At 37.6% G+C, this 16,484-nt stretch overlaps 1 protein-coding gene and 1 pseudogene across 2 annotated transcripts; one reads left to right on the top strand and one right to left on the bottom strand.

The window, feature by feature from the left end:
- The first annotated feature begins 2,155 nt into the window (after positions 1–2,155).
- LOC103928557 (ABC transporter B family member 20) lies at positions 2,156–10,288 on the top strand. Of its 2 annotated transcripts, XM_009337618.3 has the most exons (11): positions 2,156–2,937; positions 4,029–4,083; positions 4,188–4,363; positions 4,513–4,713; positions 4,955–5,214; positions 5,309–5,619; positions 5,742–5,962; positions 6,075–6,415; positions 6,593–7,380; positions 7,472–7,713; positions 8,581–10,288. In XM_009337618.3, the coding sequence occupies exons 1-11, from the start codon at positions 2,539–2,541 to the stop codon at positions 9,808–9,810; spliced, it is 4,224 nt and encodes a 1,407-aa protein (XP_009335893.2). In that variant the 5' UTR covers positions 2,156–2,538; the 3' UTR covers positions 9,811–10,288. The 2 variants fall into 2 exon arrangements, with proteins under 2 accessions (XP_009335893.2, XP_048421482.1); XM_048565525.1 differs by lacking the exon at positions 2,156–2,937 and having other exon boundaries at positions 4,190–4,363.
- Positions 10,289–10,416: 128 nt separating this feature from the next.
- Positions 10,417–12,414, bottom strand: LOC103928558 (annotated as a pseudogene).
- Between the last annotated feature and the right edge of the window lie 4,070 nt (positions 12,415–16,484).

The raw sequence follows: 16,484 nt of genomic DNA, 5'->3' as shown, positions 1-16,484 counted from the left end.
TATTGCTAGTTGATTGACTTAGCACATTCTCCCACCCCTTAGTAATGGTTTGGTATTGAGGTGTTTTTAAAAAAGTGGGTATCAAAAAAAGTTGAGAGCTTTTTTGTGTTTGGTAAACTTTTAACTTCAGTTTTTTTTCACAGTTTTGGATAAAAAAAAAAAACCAAAAAACAGAACCAGCAAAAATTAGCTTTGAAAACCCAGCTTTTTTTGCTTTCATAGCTTATGCGCAAACCTAATTTGCAAGAGGCGCTGAGTCCTTTAATGAAACTTTCAAATACCCAACATGGCCTTAAACAATTAAATAAAGTGCACATAATGCCAACTGGAAGATGTCGCTGACTTCAATTGGGAGATTGTCCTCGTCGACTTCGCCACAACGTCGTTCACTCCCAGGTTAAAAAATCACCATTATTGACCTTGTATTCCATACCTTACGACATCATTTCTATCTTTATCCTTTCACCCATCTCTCGTTCGTCCTCTCTCGTTCTCACGCCGACAAAATCATGTCGAGAAACACCATCTTTTCCGGTGATAACTAGACTCATATTCAGATTCAATTTTGGCATTGCGGACTTGCCCAGATTTTCCAGATTGCACTGCTTACAGGAGATTGATCTTCGTATTTTTGCAAATTAGGAGAGCCCAGATTGCCCAGACGAAGAAAAATGCAGTGAGACAGGTGAGAAAGATTAAGGAACAACCCATCAAAGATGACGGCGTTGGTCCTTTTAGCTTCCATGGAGATGAAATTAAAAAAGAAGAAGATGGAGCAGAAAAAAATAACAATTGAGAAAATTGGGGTAGTGGGGAAGCTTCTAGAGAGATTTTTTTGGTTTTTGGAGACGTCTAGTCAATGCAAATGGAGAAAATAAAGGGGGAAGACTCTAGAGCGAGTATTAATAAATAAAATTATTATTCTTTATATTTTGTCAAATATAAATAAAATTATTCTTATTTACATTTAATATCATACTCATTTTTGTCATTTGACATAGTCACATCATCTTTATATAAAAGTTTATCAAAAGTACTTTTATATAAAAAAAAATTATTAAACACTCAACTCCTTTATTTTACAGCTGATTATTCTTACAGCACAACATAATCAGTTTTTTTTTAAAAAGCACAACAATACCAAACTAACCCTTAATGTAGTTAGTTTAGAAAAAAAAAAAAAGAGATACAATCATAACCATGACTTAATCATCAAAAGAAGTTCAATCTTAAATAACCAAAAAAAAAAAAGAAATTCTAAAAACTTTAACTTTAAAGTTTCACTTGAATATATAGCATTATTATATAACAAAATAGGGAAAAAAATCGTTTTTAGTGTGTTATTTAGCACTCCAAATATCTCATTTTGCACTCCAAATTTTTATATTGAAAAAGGAAAAAAATTTACTTGTAAAGAGTGCACAGTAAAATTTTAAAATGCTAATAGAAGAACTTTTTTTTCTAAATAAAAAATATATTACGTTATTACAAAATTTTTTTGAAGACCCCTTCAAATTTGGCACTTGTACGATTGTACCTTTCGCTTCCTCCAAATTTCTCTGAATCTAGCGCTACATTCTAATTACATGTGAAAGAAAATTTACTTTTCAATGTGAATCCAATGCATTATTAGATGACGAGTAATGCTAGAGAGACTCAATTTGAAAATTAAATTTTGGAAATCAAACGATAAGAAAGTTGATGATTGGTTTATTACTTAACCGTTGATAGACGTGCTTATTTTTATTGATCACACATCATTTAGTTTGCAATTTTAGTTTTCAAATTTAATTTCTTTAGCATTACTTTTAGATAAGAACACAACGTAACAATGAAAATGTTCCATTAACTGTGTCCCATTAAACTGCAAATATAACCCCCAAAAACCTTTTAAAAATATTTCAAATCCAATTAAATAGTATCGAAAACCAACCATATCACCGAACCAACGCGTGTCGGCCTCCCGCATCCCAACTCCAAGGACGCTACCGTAACTTCCACCACCGTCACAGCCGTTCACACATTTACCAACACAATCACTCCGCCCCAATATTACAAAAATACCCCCGAGTATCATCGGCGTTCGACCGTTAACCCTAAAAATTACTGAAATACAAGAATTCATTTGCTGCATTTTCCGTTTTATTTTGAATATTAATTTAATTTAATTTGGGGTTTTACTTTTGCGAGTTTGGGAGTCAGTATCTCCTTCCTTGTTTGTCTTTCTCCGCCTTGTTTGACCGAGTCGCCAACCCATCGCCGACTCGTTGAAGAATCGTCCCCTTCCTTCTTCGTCTTCTTCCTCCCTCTCTTCCCCTCTCTGCTTTTCCAAAAAGCGGAAGCAGAATTGCAGAAGCAGAAGCAATCGAGAATCGCAGAGAAGCCAAAAGCGTCGAGATTTTTCCTCTAAATTTAGCGGATCTGTGCTAAATTTAGGGGGAGAGAGAAAGAATAGGTGAAATTAGGTTTAGGGTTTTTGGGAGGGAGGAGAGAGGGTAGGAGGAGCGAGGGAGCCGTAAATTCGCCGGCTCCGCCAAGATGATGATATCTCGGGGGCTGTTCGGGTGGTCCCCGCCCCACGTACAGCCCTTGACACCGGTCTCAGAGGTGTCGGAGCCGCCCGAGTCGCCGTCGCCGTACATGGAGCAGAGTATCGACGCGTCGGCACAGCCGATGGAGCAGGAGGAGGAGATGGATGAACAGGAGGAGATGGAGCCGCCGCCAGCTGCCGTGCCCTTCTCAAAGCTGTTCACCTGCGCGGACCGGCTCGATTGGGTTCTGATGACTGTTGGGTCGATCGCCGCGGCGGCTCACGGGACAGCTCTGGTGGTGTACTTGCACTACTTCGCTAAGATTATTCATGTACTATGGATCGGCCATAACCCAAAAGGGGAGCGGCCACAAATGAACGACGAGCAGTTCCAAAAGTTTATGGATGTGAGTTATATCGGTTTCTCAGAACCCCATCTTTTTTGTTTTCCGTTTAGTTGATGAAGTAAAAGAACTGAACTTGTGTTATTGGGTTTTCTTTCTGATAAATTAAGCTGAAAATTGATGGTTTAAGTGTGAGGTATAGTATTCGAATTTATTTTTTCGGGGTAGAAGTGGCATTCAGTTCAATTTTGTAGGTAAAGTTTTGTTTTTTGGTTAGCTTAAGCTGGAAACAGGCCTGCTTCAAGTTTAGGATCAGTAATTGTTTGAGCATCAGGGATCACAATTTCATACTAAATTGCTACTTGTTAGGGAGTTTGATGGTATTGTGCTTTTACAAGTTCCCTTACTAACACCAACAACGTAAGAAAAGTTGTGACCGAGAATTTCTGTTTTCTGCTTATTTTCCTAATGGAACTTAGAGTCTGCAATGTATAGATTTAATTCTTTAACTAGCTCCTAACTAAATGAAACAACTTTGTGTATAAATCATGATTGTAGATAATGAAAGTTCCGCTTAGATATCTATCCTTCATTATGATAATGAAACAGGTTTATTTAGTAGTTCAGCGGAAGTCATCTCAAAGGATGTGAGATCACATTTGAGGGGCATAGGTTCATCCGTTCCTTGTTTCATCCATTACTTGTTTTACTGACAGATGTTCATGAGCAAGAGAGTTATTATAGACTGCATTATTAAGAATAGATTGATGCTGGAAAAAAGTATGTACTTGGTTTGTTTCTAATGTTTTTTCATTATATAAAATGTATTTTTATACAAGAGATGTGGAAGGGGGGAGTCGAACTTGGGTCCTTGGGTGCAGGGGTGAATGTTGTTAACCAATTGAGTAGCCCCTTGTGAAAAGTATAAAATTTGAAATAAAATAATCTATTTTGCATAAAGAATAGGTTGAGGCTTAAGATTTTTGTTTTTCTGTTTTTTCTCCTTGTGTCTAGAACCGAAGGCCTTTTTTTTTGTTGCTGACACATTTTTGTTTTCAGCATTATACTATCTTTTTAATCAGTATCTATAACTGTAGATGGAAATTGAACATATGAGAATTTATTCAATGACTGGTTTATTTGTCTGCCTGCAGCTTTCTTTGTCCATCATGTATATTGCCGTTGGTGTTTTTGCTGCTGGTTGGATTGGTAATGTTGGTTTTTCATTAGCAGAACTAGGCTTTACCACATTCTGTTCTTCCAGTAGACAATCCTTTGCATACATGTTTACTAACTTGTTCTATATGTAATAGAGGTCTCATGCTGGATTCTGACGGGAGAACGGCAGACTGCTGTCATCAGGTCAAAATATGTTCAAGTATTACTTAACCAGGATATGAGTTTTTTTGATACCTATGGGAACAACGGGGACATTGTGAGCCAAGTATTGAGTGATGTGTTGCTCATTCAGTCTGCTCTTAGTGAAAAAGTATGTCTAAAGCAAATATATTGCCTCATTCGCACCCACCCTTCAAACACACACAACTTATTTTCCTTTGACAAATAAAAGTATCCTTCCTAATTTTATCCTTTGATGTACATGTCTTGTCTAATCTTTCCATTTTCTCTGTAATGCAGGTTGGAAATTATATTCATAACATGGCTACATTTTTCAGTGGTCTCATTATTGGATTCATCAACTGTTGGCAGATTGCCGCTATAACTTTAGCCACTGGTCCTTTTATTGTGGCTGCTGGAGGAATATCAAATATATTTCTTCATAGGCTTGCTGAAAATATTCAAGATGCATATGCTGAAGCAGCTAGCATAGCTGAACAGGTTTGTTATCGTTTTATGCTAAAGATTAAATTACCTTACACACTATGGTACTGGATATAATTCTTTCTTTACGATGTCATATTATCGTATATTTGTGGCAAATAATCACACAAGCTGTTTTTTTTATAAATATTTTTATTTTATCAGCACTGCTGAGTCTTGATTTATGACAGTTGTCATTTGGGTGAACTGGTTTGTACCATTGGTCTTTTAAATGTCCTTACTTCTCTACCTTATGCAGGCAGTCTCTTACATTAGGACGTTATATGCATTTACGAATGAAACATTGGCCAAGTATTCGTATGCTACATCACTGCAAGCAACTCTCAGATATGGTATATTGATAAGTCTTGTGCAAGGACTTGGTCTGGGATTCACTTATGGCCTTGCCATTTGTTCTTGTGCCTTGCAACTGTGGGTTGGAAGGTTCCTGGTTACTAGTCAAAAAGCTCATGGTGGTGAAATTATAACAGCCCTTTTTGCTGTAATATTAAGTGGCCTGTAAGCATCTAGTTATTTTACTTTTAATATCATTTTTTGGGATCATGCTTGCCATTTATTCTATTCACTTATGTGTTAATTCTAACTCTTACAGTGGGCTGAATCAAGCGGCGACAAACTTCTACTCATTTGATCAAGGTCGAATTGCTGCTTATAGACTTTTTGAGATGATAAGTCGATCATCCTCTACTGTTAATCACGAGGGAAGTTCCCTAGCGACTGTACAAGGAAATATTGAGTTTCGAAATGTATATTTCAGTTATCTATCTCGTCCTGAGATCCCTATATTGAGTGGTTTTTACCTCACCGTACCTGCTAAGAAAGCTGTGGCACTCGTTGGCAGAAATGGTTCAGGAAAGAGCAGTATTATCCCCCTCATGGAGCGGTTTTATGATCCAACATTAGGTATGAGTCATATTTCACTCCAATTGAGTGGTGTTAGCCATCTCATATAAGGTTCCACTGAAGCCCATAGCAAGAATTTCTGCTTGGCAGATTCTGATATTTTTTTCCATTTTGTGTTGCAGGAGAAGTTCTTTTGGATGGAGAAAATATCAAAAACCTGAGACTGGAGTGGCTTAGAAGTCAGATAGGGCTAGTCACACAGGAACCTGCTTTGCTGAGTTTAAGTATAAGAGATAATATTGCATATGGGCGGGATGCTACAATGGATCAAATTGAAGAAGCTGCTAAAATAGCTCATGCACATACATTTATTACCTCACTTGAGGGAGGATACGATACACAGGTGAATGTTGGAAGGAAAAATTATACTCAGAAATATCTATTTTTTTGGTTGTTAATATCTTTCTCTGCTGTCTTGTTTCTGAAGATCCTTCGTTTTGTTCTATGTATTTCAGGTGGGAAGAGCAGGCTTAGCATTGACGGAAGAGCAAAAAATAAAACTTTCAATTGCCAGGGCAGTACTTCTGAACCCCTCAATTCTCTTGCTTGATGAGGTCACCGGTGGACTAGATTTTGAAGCTGAAAGAGCTGTTCAAGAAGCTCTAGATCTTCTTATGTTGGGGCGTTCAACTATAATTATAGCTCGGCGGCTTAGTCTTATAAGGAATGCTGATTACATAGCTGTGATGGAGGAAGGTCAACTAGTTGAAATGGGTACCCATGATGAGTTATTAACCCTGGATGGCCTCTATGCGGAGCTTCTCAAAAATGAAGAAGCTGCAAAACTTCCTAGGAGGTATGGTACAAGAGCAGTTGTTCTTTCTTTAACTTAGTTGAGGATTGGTCATGATTATCATGGCAATATCCGTACAAGGGTGTATGTAGCTACACAATAGTCTCTATATTGATTCACTGAAATAGAATTTCGTTTTTCTTCTTAACAAGTTTCATCTTTATGGTTTTGTTCATGCAGGATGCCAATGAGGAACTACAAGGAAACTGCAACTTTCCAAATTGAAAAGGACTCTTCGGCAAGTAATAGCTTCCAAGAACCATCATCTCCGAAAATGATGAAATCACCCTCCCTTCAGAGAACTACTGGCATGTTCCAGATAGGTGATAACCCTTTTAACTCACAGGAGTCACCAAAAGCTAAGAGCCCACCAGCAGAGAAAGTGTTGGAAAATGGTCAGGCCGTGGATTCAACAGATAAGGAACCATCAATAAAAAGGCAGGATAGTTTTGAAAGGAGACTACCAGAGTTACCCAAGATTGATGTCCAGTCTGCTAATTTCCAAACATCAAATGGTTCGGACCCTGAATCCCCTGTGTCACCCCTTTTGACATCTGATCCAAAAAATGAGCGTTCCCATTCACAATCCTTTAGCCGCCCTCATAGTCATTCAGATGACATTCCCATGAAAGCTAATGAAGCAAAAAGTACAAATTATAAGAAGGCACCATCATTTTGGAGGCTTGCACAACTTAGTTTTGCTGAGTGGCTGTATGCTGTGTTAGGAAGCATTGGTGCTGCTATTTTTGGTTCCTTCAATCCTCTTCTTGCTTATGTAATCGCACTGATAGTAACAGCGTACTATAGAGTTGATGAAGGTCGTCACTTGACAGAGGAAGTAGACAAATGGTGCTTGATCATTGCTTGTATGGGTATAGTGACAGTCGTTGCCAATTTCTTGCAGCATTTCTACTTTGGTATTATGGGTGAGAAAATGACTGAACGGGTTCGTAGAATGATGTTTTCAGGTGCATGACTCTTCTAATATTTTTCTAGTTTTCTTGAGATTGAATTGAACTGTGCCAGCACTTTATCTTACATTTTGCAATCTTGTGACAGCAATGCTGCGAAATGAAGCGGGATGGTTTGATGAAGAGGAAAACAGTGCTGATACCTTATCCATGCGCTTGGCCAATGATGCTACATTTGTACGAGCTGCTTTCAGCAATCGGCTGTCAATATTTATACAGGATAGTGCTGCTGTTATTGTGGCTCTTCTTATTGGGATGCTGCTACAATGGCGATTAGCACTTGTGGCTTTGGCAACCCTACCAGTTCTCACTCTTTCTGCCATTGCACAGGTTTTCATCATGTCTTGCTTTATAATGTGTAACTGTTTCTACTAGAGCCAGAGTTGTGATGCAATTTTCTCTTAATTTATTAATTAATTTGTGGATGACATTTAGAGTTAGAAATATAGTTTTCTGTCTCTTATAATAGAGTTTTGTTCTCTGGTTGATCATGTTTTCCCGCTGGTTCCCCAGACATGAATGTCACCCATGTGTTCGTGTGCACAAATTGATATATGGAAATCAATTCAAACTTTTCCTTTATAAATTTCAGTTACGAATTTTCAGTGCTTACCATTACTGCCTCAGTCAAGGGAATATATTCAAAGGAACTCCTGTTAGAAGGTTTCATTACGGATATTGTACCATCTACATTTGGTGGTTTTGAAAGTTAAACTTTAACCACCGTCAGGGCATCTTTTAAAAACTTATATTAAGTGGTGATATGTTGGCTTCTCTTTTATGAAAATGACCTTGTTTGCTGAAGTAGAGTTACAAATCTAGGTATTTATGGTTCGTGCTTGTTAGATAATGTTGTCTGATTGGGTTCTTGGACTTGTGTCCTGCTATATCTGCTCCTATATATTATTTCATTTGTCCAAATTATTTACGATCTTTGATCTATGATACCAGTCTTCATTGTGTGCATGTGGTCCAGTGTCCTAGTGGATAGGGTGTTGAGTTTCTACCCATGCGTCTCGGGTTTGAAACTCCCCCTCCCCTTAATTATTGTAATAGTTTCGAACTCTCCCCCTCCCCCTAATAATAGTAAATTTGAAAACAAAATACCCATCTTCATTGTTTTGATTTAAATTTAATGAACTGCTATTGGGTCTTTTACCCACAAAAACCTTATATCATTCAATTTGAATATTGCAGAAATTATGGCTTGCTGGTTTTTCAAGGGGAATTCAGGAGATGCACAGGAAGGCATCTTTGGTTCTCGAGGATGCGGTTAGAAACATTTACACTGTTGTAGCATTCTGTGCTGGTAACAAGGTAATGGAGCTCTACAGGTTGCAGCTAAAGAAAATATTCAAGCAGAGTTTCTTTCATGGAATGGCCATTGGATTTGCATTTGGCTTTTCGCAGTTCCTTCTTTTCGCCTGCAATGCCCTTCTCCTCTGGTACACTGCACGCATGGTGAAAAATGAGCATATGGAATTACCTACTGCTATCAAGGAGTATATGGTTTTCTCTTTTGCTACATTTGCACTTGTAGAACCTTTTGGGTTGGCTCCTTACATCCTGAAACGCCGAAAATCCCTCATTTCAGTTTTTGAAATCATAGATCGAGTGCCGAAGATTGAGCCAGATGAAAACTCAGCGATGAAGCCACCTAATGTTTATGGAAGCCTTGAGTTGAAAAATGTTGACTTCTGTTATCCAACTCGCCCAGAACTGTTGGTACTGAGCAATTTCAGTCTCAAAGTAAATGGGGGGCAAACTGTAGCTGTGGTGGGAGTTTCAGGGTCAGGAAAGAGCACTATAATTTCTTTGATTGAGAGATTTTATGATCCAGTTGCTGGTCAAGTCTTACTGGATGGTCGAGATCTGAAAGTTTACAATTTGAGATGGTTGAGGAACCACCTAGGTCTTGTTCAGCAGGAGCCCATTATATTCTCAACAACCATTCGGGAAAATATTATATATGCAAGGCACAATGCTAGTGAGGCCGAGATGAAAGAGGCAGCCAGAATAGCAAATGCTCACCATTTCATCAGCAGCTTGCCTCATGGTTATGATACGCATGTGGGGATGAGAGGTGTTGACTTGACCCCGGGACAGAAACAGCGGATTGCAATAGCACGTGTCGTGCTAAAGAATGCCCCCATCTTATTATTGGATGAAGCAAGCTCGTCCATTGAATCCGAATCAAGTCGAGTGGTTCAGGAGGCTCTTGATACATTAATCATGGGGAACAAAACAACTATTTTGATAGCCCATAGAGCTGCAATGATGAGGCATGTTGATAACATTGTAGTTCTCAACGGAGGGAGAATTGTGGAAGAAGGGTCCCATGATAATTTAATGTCAAAGAATGGTCTCTATGTCCGTTTGATGCAACCGCAGTATGGCAAGGGTTTGCGTCAGCATAGACTCGTCTAGGAATGGGGCCTTTGATTGTTGAGAATGCACGTTTGGTTCACCTGTATGGTTCTCATTCTCTCATTTTGGATTGCTGGAGATATATGCACCCATTGATGGCGTCATCGTAGAATATGCGTTGGTGGGATTCCAGCGTCGGCAGCGGCGAATGAGAACGAGACTTGGGGGGTTGTAACGAATGTTTATAGCGGAATGAGGCAAGGAATGCAGAGGCGGATTCGTAGTCATATTGTTCAGATCTAGGCTTTTAGGAGTAGGGTTTTTTGTTGGTGTTTGGATTTTCTTTTAGGAGGCGAAAGCGTCGTTAGGGTTGGTGTTTGTGCTGAGTCTACAATGGTATATTGATTGTTTGGTATCAAATCAAGGTCTCTACTGAGGTGTGGGGGGTTTTTCCCTTAAATTTTAGTTAATTTACTCGACTCTCACTCTTTGTTGTAACTTTGTGAATATATAGATAATTCAATGCTATTCATTTTTCCCTGCTTGTTTCCACAATTTGTAAATATGTGCAGAAAATTTTATATTATCGGAAAGGATAGTGCTTGGACACTCCCGTTTTCTTCTTCTGCACTTCAGGTGTTAGTCTATCCTCCTTAATTGCAAGTAGACAGCGAAGACTGTAGCAATGTATCCGTGAAATTGCACTTCAGATGTCGAGCATTCTGAAGGAGTCTGCTACCACTTTAAGCTGGTTGCGGTATCTTTTCCACCGTCTTTCGTTTGCTCCGACAATTAGGGTGTAATATCTCCCTGTGGAAAAAAAAAGGGGGATGTTTTACCATCCGACACTTTTAAAATGTTAAGCTGTCAGACTATTAATGACTGAATTCAAACCATTAACTAGGTAGGTATTCATTTGAATGTGAATGCGTGGTTTATATTGATAGTCTAACAACATCGTTGAGACGGTAGATGCTGACCGTTTCCAATGGCAATAGTTGCGAATGAAGTGGTAGCGAAGTTCGGAGATTCAAGTCCATACTCAACGGTGTAATAATTTTTCCCATCTATGTTTTTCTGCATTCAATAGATAGTCAGTCATCGAGTGTTAAGGAGTTGGATGGTGCAAGAGTTCTTGTATCTAAAAAGCATATATGCACAGAATAAAAACCTCCTCGACGCCAAATATAGTTGCATACTGGTTTGGTGCAGCAAGTTTATGCCTCACCAGATCGGTCACAACCTGCTCAGAATGAAAAATTTGCAGGGGTTACGTGATAAGAGAAATAGATACATAATTCTGTACAACTGGTGATCCAACATATCTCCTCACTTTTTACCTATTCCATTGGACCCAAATCATGGATGTCTGTTTTATTTGTGGGTAAAAATCTCACTCTAACATTATGCAGCTGCATGTATCTGTCCTTGAATGCAGAGTCATGTGCCCTAAACTCAAAGTCCTAAGATATGGAGGAATACAGAAATCATTTCAGCTGAAAAAAGATTTTCATTTCTTTTCTGTATGAGAAAATTTAGGGTTCTTACCCTCCAATCGTCGGGGTAGGAATAAGAATACCCATCTACTTTGTCAATGAAAGCTCGGAACTTTTCCGGTATTTCTTGCACATTCAAGAAATTTAGTTAAAGAATATATATAATTCAATGAATATTAGTTCATATAAGTTTATATGATACCTTGAGCAAAGAGGGAATTTGCATGAAGTAGACTTGTGGTTAGTGCTCCAACCCCAAAGAGAAGAGACCTCCTCTTGCAATGGCCTAAATTTTTCATCAAGGATAAGACATTGTTAAGGTTTGAGGTTATAACAAGCATAATAATGAAAAATCAAATAGACATTCACGGGCCAACACGAACACAAGTAATTTTTTTAAGGAGTCGCAAGGGTCCACCTTTTATCAACACAACCCGTTAAACCTTAACCTAAAAACTTCTGTATATGTTAGTGCCATGACAATGCGTGATTTTGTCAGATCTAAATCAAAATAGAGAAATGAAAAGAAAATATCAAATCCGAAAAAGCTCAATGTAGCAAAAATTCCACAGAAAAAATACACATAAATCATGAGAAAATTATCCAAAGAAGCTTTTTATTTTATTTTATTTTTATCTGCGAACCAAAAGCAGTGAAAGAAATCAATGTGTGTGCCTCTATCAATAATATGCAATAGAAATTTATACCTGCATTAGTAACTGAGTACTGAGAGTTTGAAGAGAAAACTGAGATGGGTAATCTTACTTTCATCAATGCAGGCCGACTCTCCTGAGCACGTGATGGATTTGCACAAAAAATGAGCGGTGATAGCTCGTGGCAACTCAGTGCAGTGAAACTGGTGCAAAATCAAGTACATGTATAAGTTAGTAATGAACTTTCTTGTTTTTAATTTCAATAAAATATCTCTCGTATCGTCAAAGTTTCTACCTTGTCGGGTATGGCAGTAGAGACCCAGCAGCTCAATGAGAGTGATGATGAGATTACCATGCTTGAATTTTGTCAGAACTCAGAAGTGGCTTTTGGTAATAGGCACTGAGATTACAAGCAAAGAGTGGATGGTGGAGATTCAAAGCGTGGAGTTTGGCTTCTTGATTGGGGTTGAGCGGGCCGGAGAGCTCTTTCACGTGAGAGGCACGTGACTGAAAAGGGATAAGAAATTTTCTCAAAGTCAATTTAGCCAGCACCATACACCATTTTTCTTTCTAGTACACTATTTTATCTTCTCTTACTTTCAGTTTGATTTATTTATATATCAAAAGCAGCTTTTAAAAAAAGTTGCGGTCCTAATTGTGTTTGGTAAATGAAAAAGAAAAATGTTTTTCTTTTTTAAAATCATGAGTTTAAAATAATAGAAAGCAGAAGCATCTTTACATATGCTTCTTAAATAAGTTTTTTTTTTCATTGGAAGTTGACGAACTATAGCAATTAATGAAACTTTGATATTGACAATTTTACCCCTATCTTTTTTTTTGCTAAAAGTATTTTTAGCACGACAATTTACTAAACACTTACCTCATTCTGATAGCACAACATAAACAATTTTGATAAAAAGCACGAACTCCAAACTAGCCCTAAAAATGGCTTCGAAAATCAGCTCTTCTTTTCAAATTTGCCCTCATTAATCTTTATTTTATTTTATTACAAAAATAAAAATGGGCCAGGAAGCCCAGCCCATATTTTAGCTAGATCAGCCCAATTGGCCATGGGTGCCTAGGTTACTAGCCCATGATACGAATCTTTACTAATTCTAATGGGAAATCTGATGCAACTTGCAAGTTACAAGTACAAACGAGGATAAAAGAGGAAACCTGCTCCTCGTGGGAAAAGGAAACCTAATACTAATAGACTAATAGGAATAGGATTGTCCCTTGCGAGCCAAGAAACTGCAAGCTATATATACTAGGACTTGCTAATATTCATATTGCACTATCCTAACTGAGTCGAGCACTATTGAAGTTTTAGTATCAGCTGCAGCAAGTTAATATGGAGTTGGTCAGCGGAGGAAATTCCCACCGGAGGCGGCCACCGGCAAGAAGAATCGATGAATCGTCGACAGAGTGGACGCTGGAGCACCACAAGCTATTCGTTGATGCTGCGGTCGGGCTGGGATTGAACGATTTCAAAAACGATGCAACACCGGCGGCAACAAGAGTTCTGATCGTGGAGCTCATGAGCAAGAACAGCACCCGGGACACGAAGAAGATACGTTTTTTGCGCCCGGTTCTCATCCACCACATGAGAGAATTTCAGCGCGTGCAGAAAAAGATCGATGATTCGCTGTCGGCCGACCAAATGATGAGAGCCTTTGAAGGCCTTAACGTTAACAGTGATGGTAATAATAACGGGGGCAGGATGAAGGAGTATTTTTCTCCATGGACGTTGGAGCTTCACAAAAAGCTGGTGGAGGCAGTGATCCAATTGGGTGGGCTTGGGAAGGCAATTAGGCCGGGCGGCCCATACGGTATTCTGAGACTGATGGATGAGGAGAGCCGCCGGGGCCTCACAGAGCAGATGGTAAAGAGGCGTCTTTGGAAGTTGATGGATTTGCAGAAGAAGACTCGTCGAGCCACAGCCACGCTGGATAGGACTCATGCCGTGTCTAACATGGTGGAGATTAGTACAGATCTTGTCCGCCGGCATTATGCAACTAAAGGCTGTCTTCTTCATTAAGCGTCCGATCATGTAACGAGAGAGATATATTGATTAATAAGTGTAATATTTGAATAAATAGATATTTGATATGAATATTTTCACTATGAAACTCTCTTTTGCGGTGACCAGTTACCCTTCAAGAACTCGGTCTTTGTAGTCTTTCATGAATTTTGGTTACAGAAAATTCCTATAAAAAAAAATGGTTACACAAGATAATATAAACAAAATAGAGTTTCTAAACTACCAAAAACATGATCAACTTTTAACTTTTATATTTCATACATTAGAAATAATGTTTCTTGAGCCTGTTGGGGAAGCAGCAAAAGAATTTTAGAAAATAAAAGCAGAAACAAAAGAATCCAGTTGGAGTTGGTCAGCACAACTTAAAGAAAGGAAGATCAAAGTTCTGGAAGAGGTTTAAAAGATTTCAAGAAAGCCACATCATATTTTAGAATTTTGAAACTGCAGCTGCGTTTCTGTGATTCCTTCAACAAAACCCCAAACTTCTCTTTTTTCTTTTCCAAGCAGCATACATACCTGTTCTGCAATCTCTTTCCATACACACTGACCAAAATCGAAAATTTGAAATTGAGGCAAAACGCAGTGATTAAAAGGTCCGAAATGCATTTTACTCTGTTAATTTTATTTTCTGGATTTGGATTATTTTTATGTTTCAACCCATCCATTCAGCTTTGTATTTTTGCTTCTTTTGTCCCTCAAGATAGTTTTTTCATTGATTGTGGGGGAAACAAGATAGTAAGTTTTATTGATACTCTAACCAAGTGAGCGACAAACTCTTAATTTGCCAAGCGTTTCTTTCACCAACAACTTAAGAAGTTTTAAACATAAATTTCAATTTGTTAACTCAAAGAAAAATTTAAGAGACCCCTACCTTAATTTTTCTGTTCTTAAAACATGTCCTTTACCTCTAGGTTTGCTCAAAAAATTACATGCGCATTGTAGGTGACTTCGTTTTAAGAGAATTGATTGTTTTTCCTGTCTTAATAACACATTTGTGCATGCCTCACTTAAAACAAATCAACATTCGTGTACAAATTCATGTGGTTTCTTTCATTTCATTCTTTTTTTTTTGTAATTATTTTTTATACAAGTGCTCTTAGGGGAGCGAGAATTTAGTTCTAGATCTCGAGTATAGGTTGATACTCTTAACCAACTGAGAGTCAAACCCTTATAATTTGTCAGACAATTTCTTTCACCAACAAAATAAGAAGAAGAGGTTAATTTCTTCTTCTTCTTTCTATCATGATATTTTTGGTGTTTGGGATCATTTTAATTACTAGAAGGAATAGGATTCCTTTTATGAAAATAATTACAAGCCAATTTGGACAAGGAATGCCCTATCCCCAAACCGGGTTGGGGTCCGTCAACGACTCAACATCCAAGTTAAAATACGATTACTGTTTATTATTTTCTTAAAGGATTTCCTTTTGCACAAAGATTAGGATTTTATTTTCTATTGTAAATAAATTAAGAATGTGTTTTCCTTGCCTTCCCAGGGTTGTATCACTATAAATATCGGGTTATAAAAGTTCGTCTACATGATCTTTTAGTAAATTTCAAAGTGATTTAGTCTAAATTCCATGATACTTCGAAATCCTTGTCCAAACAAACCATAAGAAAATTTTATAGTAAAATGTAGATTTGAGTTGGGACTTGAGAACTTAGAGCTTGTTTGGAAGTATTTTAAAAGGGAGGTTTAACAAAACACTCCCGGTACTGTTCATTTTTAACGAAAAACCACATTTATACATTTCCCTGATACTATTCACTATACCTTTAAAAAAGACTTTTCATTAAAAGGAAAGTTTTTTTGGACTTTTCGTTAATTTTTTTTTTTTTTTAAATGGCTAAAAGCGTTTTTAATGAAAATGTTTTTGAAACCAATATATAGTAAAAACGCAAGCGAGTCCTAAAAAACCACTTGAAGTGTTTTTGGGACCCAAAAACATGTGCTTTAAAAACGCTTTCAGTTATTTTAAAAGAACTACCAAACGAGCCCTTAGTTAGAACATATTATTAATGTCATTTGCAGAAAGATAGTCCATTTTCCAAATTTATACACAACATTATAATTTAAGTTTGGACTTAAACCTAGAATTTGAGACGGGTGGGTGAAACGTTTGAGTCGAAAAGAAGAGTTTAAATATCCTAATCTTATTCTAACTAATATCGAGACCTTTTGTGATAAAATCTCATACCTGACGGATTGTATATGTGGTAATTACCAAGTTGAGGATAATATTGGTATTGTTGGAAGTGAACCTTTGGCTCGTCTCTCTAATAATTCTACAAAAGTTGTATCAAAATATCATCAAGGAACACAAGATTTATTAGTTAATCTAGAAAGAATGGATAAGAGAGAAGACTGCTAAAACCAAATATTTAAAGGTGGGCATGTGATGAACAGTTATCACTAGAATAATGCCATGCTTCTGTCAAGCGCCAGCTTTTTACCAGCTCAATCCAAACTAATTTAATAAAGTTGGAAAACTGAAATCACTTGCAGTAATCATATTTTATTACTGTAATCTCCTTAATATATTG

Source organism: the organism of the source record quoted next, unplaced genomic scaffold (genome assembly GCF_019419815.1).
Source record: "Pyrus x bretschneideri cultivar Hongxiangsu unplaced genomic scaffold, Pyrus_bretschneideri_v1 Contig4, whole genome shotgun sequence".
NCBI classification, from domain to species: Eukaryota; Viridiplantae; Streptophyta; class Magnoliopsida; order Rosales; family Rosaceae; genus Pyrus; species Pyrus x bretschneideri.
Note: the sequence above shows the minus strand (reverse complement) of the source record. Positions and strands in the feature narration are given on the sequence as shown.